The 4,825-nt window shown below is 55.5% G+C and overlaps 1 protein-coding gene across 1 annotated transcript in view; it reads right to left on the bottom strand.

Annotated features, from left to right (window-relative positions):
* Zfp41 (ZFP41 zinc finger protein) overlaps positions 1-3,946 on the bottom strand; it is a 23,024-nt gene extending 19,078 nt beyond the window's left edge. Inside the window, exons 1-2 of the mRNA XM_013033919.1 lie at positions 2,585-3,946; positions 1,522-1,632 (exon numbers count right to left, since the gene is read on the bottom strand). Of these exons, the coding sequence (XP_012889373.1) occupies positions 3,155-3,748 (594 nt within the window). The 5' untranslated portion in view covers positions 3,749-3,946 and the 3' untranslated portion in view covers positions 1,522-1,632; positions 2,585-3,154. The remainder of the gene's footprint in view (positions 1-1,521; positions 1,633-2,584) is intronic.
* Positions 3,947-4,825: the final 879 nt, after the last annotated feature.

The following is a 4,825-nucleotide window of genomic DNA, read 5'->3' as shown; positions in this document are numbered from 1 at the left end:
AATTGTGCCTTGTCTTCATTGTGTAACAAATGTTCTTACCCTGAATGGCTTTCTCCTAATTCTTTTTTTTTTCTTTTTTTTTTGTCGGTCATAGGGGCTGGACTCTGGGCCTGGGCACTGTCCCTCAGCTCTTCAGCTCAAGGCTAGTGCTCTACCACTTGAGCCACAGCGCCACTTCTGACTTTTTCTGCTTATGTGGTGCTGAGGAATCAAACCCAGGGCCTCAGGCATGCAAGTCAAGCGCTCTACCACTGAACCACCTTCCCAGCCCTACTTTTTTTTTTGTCGGTGTGGGGCTTGAACTCTGGGCTTGGGCGCTGTCCTTGTGCTCTTCAGCTTAAGGCGAGTGCTCTACCACTTGAGCCACAGCACCACTTCCGGTTTTCTAGTGGTTTACTGGAGATAAGAGTCATACAGACTTTCCTGCCTAGGATGGCTTTGAACTATGATTCTCAGATCTCAGCCTCCTGAGTAGCTAGGACTACAGGTGTGAGCTACCAGCTCCCAGCAGTCTTAAACTGTTTCCCATGCTGGTTTTTGCTGGGAGCAGTGTCCAGGGTGCTGGGTGACAGCACCCTGCAGTATGAGCAGGACCATCTGGTCGCACTCGGACGCTGACACAGCACACGGTTGTACTGTGAAACCACAGCATTAGCCTGCAGCATACTTTACCTTCACCCACCCAGGAATCTCAGGTTCTCAGCAATCTAGTGGGGTCAAGCACTGCCAGTAGGAAACTGAGGTCTAAGGCAGTCAGCAATGTGTCTTTCAACTCTGAAGGCTTGTCCTCTCTATCACCTGCTTCCTCCCCAGGAAGCAAGAATATCCTGTTAAACCATGTCTCTTCTCTGCTGGGCGCTAGTGGCTCACACTTGTAATCCTAGCTACTCAGGAGGCTGAGATCTGAGGATTGCAGTTGGAAGCCTGCCTAGACAGTTAAACCCACAAGACTCTTATCTCCATTTAATCAGCAAAATGCTGGAAGTAGAGCTGTGGTTCAAGTGGCAGAGCACCAGCTAAGCGACAGTGTCCAAGCTCTGAGTTCAAGCCATAGTACCAGCACAAAAGAAACAAAATATGCGGGGCGCTGGTGGCTCTTGCCTGTAATCCTAGCTACTCAGGAGGCTGAGATCTGAGGATCAGGGTTCAAAGCCAGCCCGGAAAGGAAGTCCATGAGACTCTTATCTCCAGTAAACCACCAGAAAACCAGAAGTGGCACTGTGGCTCAAGCAGCAGAGCACTCACCTTGAGCTGAAGAGCTGAGGGACAGTGCCTAGGCCCAGAGTTCAAGCCCCATGACTGACCAAAAAAACAAAAAAAAGATATATCTCTGCAGGAGAATCTGCAAGCCTAAAAGCCTAAGAACCCAGGGCTGGGCCTGTAGTTTTGTGGAACTCTGCTAAGATAACCTGAGGCCCTGGGCTTTATCGGTGGTACCACAAAACCAAACCACACACCCCAAAACCCCTAAAACAAAGCCAAACCCAAGCAAACAAAAACAAAACAGAAGGAAGAACATACCTTCCTGCTGCTGGCAGAGGTGCAACCCTGCTGTCTGGCACTGCCTCTGGTGTCCGCACAGCCCAAGCTGGGGGCAGGCGTGCGGCAGCATGGCCCTCAGCAGCTGGGGTCCTAAGGGTGGAGAAGTTGTCACTGTGGGTCCAATAGGCTCCTTTCCCAGACAGCACCGGGCCCATGTGGCGCTGGCAGTAAGTAATCAGCCTCCTCCCCCTTTACCTTGAGATGACTCTCCATTGGGGCAGTTACAAGGTAACAGGACCTTCTGTCTGGGCAGCTGCAGCCCCTTATCTACTACTTTGGCAGCTGCCACAATCCTCACCCGCCATGATGAAGTCCCAGCCTCCAAGCCCCTCAGGTTACGAAGGTCACCTCAGACACTCACTGGGCTTCTTCTCCCACGTGAGGAGGGTCTTGCTGGCAATAAACCTTCCTTTGTTCTATGGGTCTGGGTGTCTGTGTGGCTCTCCGGCAGGGCCAGTGGCCGCATCCTCACCGATACCTACACGGGAAGCAGCCTCGGCAGCTGGGTCTGCCCCTTTCTTAGTTAACAGAATGCTGTGCCCTAGACGACAGCAAGGCCTCCCAGGGGAAAGAGCAATTACAATCCCAGAGTAACTCAAACCAAACCCAGTGTGGGCACCCCGAGGGCGTGTGGGTGCCTGGCACCATCACAGACCTGCGTGTTCAAGCCCACACAGCACAGCTAAGGATTCACTCTCAGAGGCTTCCGGCCAACCTCCAGGCCAGGACTTTAACTGCTGGTATATAGGAGGCGGGGCAACTGCTGAGCTGATCACATGACACAGCCAGGAATATTGTGGCCTTTGCAGACTATCTGCCTTATGGCCCACTCAGCACACACGTGCCTCTTGCTATCGCTTTTTTTTTTATACACAGTAAGTATTTGAGGGCAGGCTACCAGCATGAAGCCAGAGCCAGGAGGCTGCAGGGCACAAGGCACTGATCTTGCCCTGCCATCTGGCGGACAGTTTCATTCAGGCTTCAAACATCCCAGCAAAGCGCAGCCGCAGCCTGAGTGCGCCTGACACACGTGTCCTCTCACCTGCCTCTGCACCGTCTCAGCAGATCTCCACTGCTGGGTCACGAGGCTTCTTCCCCTCGGACGGTGTGAGGCCAGCCAGCTGCGGCGACCCCCCGAGGATACCTGCACAGGGAGAGGTCAGCAAGAATGCCCTGCCCTGGGGAGCACTGGCTGGACACAGGGCACACAGTGTGGCCTGGTTTCCAGGACAGGGCTGATCTGGGGAACTCCTGCGTCAGTCCACAAAGAGAGAAGCTACATCGTGTCACTGAGGCCAGATGTGGGAGAGAGGGAGTCTTGTCCCCAGAGGGCCCCTGCTCTGCTCAGGCCCCGGCTCCTGCCAGGCTGCTCGGGGATTCCTCAGAAGGGAAGGCATGGGCCTGGCCAGTAGAGCCTCTTCTGTTGGGAGCTCTGTGTCCAAGTCTGTCCCCCAGACAGCTGTTAGTGTTCCTGCAGCCGAGCCTGGAGGCTGGGAGCAGCGCGGAACAGGGCTGTGGCTGGAGGTTGCCCTGCGGTGGCGTGGGCTCGTGGGTCTGATGGCAGAGGCTCTGGGGCCTCGCGTGCAGCTGGACCCCACGTGGCATGGTGTGCTCAGTGCTTCTTCCTTGGGTGGCGCCTGCGGTGGCGGATGAGACAGGAGCTGTAGGCGAAGGCTTTCCCACACACCTCGCACTTGTAGGGCTTCTCGCCCGTGTGCGTCTTCTGGTGTTTCAGGAGGTTGGAGCCACAGTTGAAGGCCTTCCCGCACTGGCTGCACTTGAAGGGCTTCTCGCCGGTGTGCACCCGCTGGTGCTTGGTGACATCGGAGCTGTGGCGGAAGGCCTTCCCGCACGCCTCGCACTTAAAGGGCTTCTCCCCGGTGTGCACGCGCTGGTGGCGGATGTGATCTGTCTTGTGTTTAAAGATGCGCCCGCACTCGCCGCACTCATAGGGCTTCTTCCTCTGAAAAGGAACGAACACAGGGACGCCCTCGAAGTCATCTTTAAATGAGGCGTCAAAGGCGTCGAAGAGATGCGCCTCGTCCTCGGGGCTCAGGACCGCCTCCTTGCCCTGCTTCCTGCTCGCTGCTGCTCTCTTTTTGGACCTTTTTCCCCTAGAAGCACTCTCTCCTTTCGCAGTGGCCTTTGGCACACCTGCCTCCTCTTTGGGGGCCTGTGTCTTCTTCCGGCCTGCGGGCTTTTCCATTCCAGCTCCGGGAAAGTCCCCGGAGGCCAGGGAGGGGTTGAGGGTTCAGAGCCAGCAACTTCTGCACCCTCTGTGCTTCAGTTCCTCAGAAACAACTTGCCCTGTGCCACTGGACCTCTGCACCAACGTGACGGAGCCACATCCTCCTGGGCTGTGGAAGGCAGATGGTGAGCCCAGATCACAAACATCCTCCCGAGCTGCAGAAGACCAACCATGAGTGTCAGATCACACATACCCTTCCACGCGTTCCCACCCGGACAGCCCAATTCATCTGACCCGACCCCAGTTTCCAGTCACTCAGCAGCTGGCCAGAAGTTCCTCTTCCTGTGTGCTGTGTTCTCCTCCCTCCCTCCTTTCTTTCTTTCTTTGCAGTTGTACAGAGATTACAGTTCCCTAAGTCGGGTTATGAGCAGTGTGTCTTCACCAATGTCACCCCTTCCTGGATTCTCCCAACAGGGCCTTTCTCTGCTCTTCCTGACCCCTGCTCCATCGACCTCCACTGGGACTGGTTGGCAAGTTCTGGAGCATGGACTATGCCGGTATTGCCCACAGGTTAGTTCTGAGCTGGGGGGAAACTTGGGGAAATCCCTCACGATCCCCAACAGCCAGCAAATCCTACCACCCCCTGCCAAAGACTCCGTCTCATTCTGGCACGCATTCGACAGCCCAGCCTGCCCTGGGTGTCTCCCCTTCTCATCCTGGCTGGCTTCAGGTTCCAAAAGCACAAGCAGCATTCCTCCTACTTCCACAGGCCTGTACAGGGCTGGACGCCCGGCCCTGTAGACCAGTCTGCTCAGGGCTGGACGCCTGGCTCTGTAGACCAGTCTGCTCGGCCCCTCCTCAGAGCTCCACGCCTTCTCCCTTGGCCTGCTCTGCCTTTTCACCTTGCTTATATGCCTAAGTGCGCACGGTTTCTCGTTCTTGTACTCTCTCTCAGCTCTGGCACTTGGATCATGAAGTTATTTGTTGGGTAACTAAAAAGCTAAAACAGTAACCATTACTTTGCGACCATCTATTCCAGGCATTTGACACCCACGTATCTCACTTCACCAGCCTCCCACAGGGCCAATGGCAGAC

Source organism: Dipodomys ordii, unplaced genomic scaffold (genome assembly GCF_000151885.1).
Source record: "Dipodomys ordii isolate 6190 unplaced genomic scaffold, Dord_2.0 Scaffold179, whole genome shotgun sequence".
Classification (NCBI taxonomy): Eukaryota; Metazoa; Chordata; class Mammalia; order Rodentia; family Heteromyidae; genus Dipodomys; species Dipodomys ordii.
Note: the sequence above shows the minus strand (reverse complement) of the source record. Positions and strands in the feature narration are given on the sequence as shown.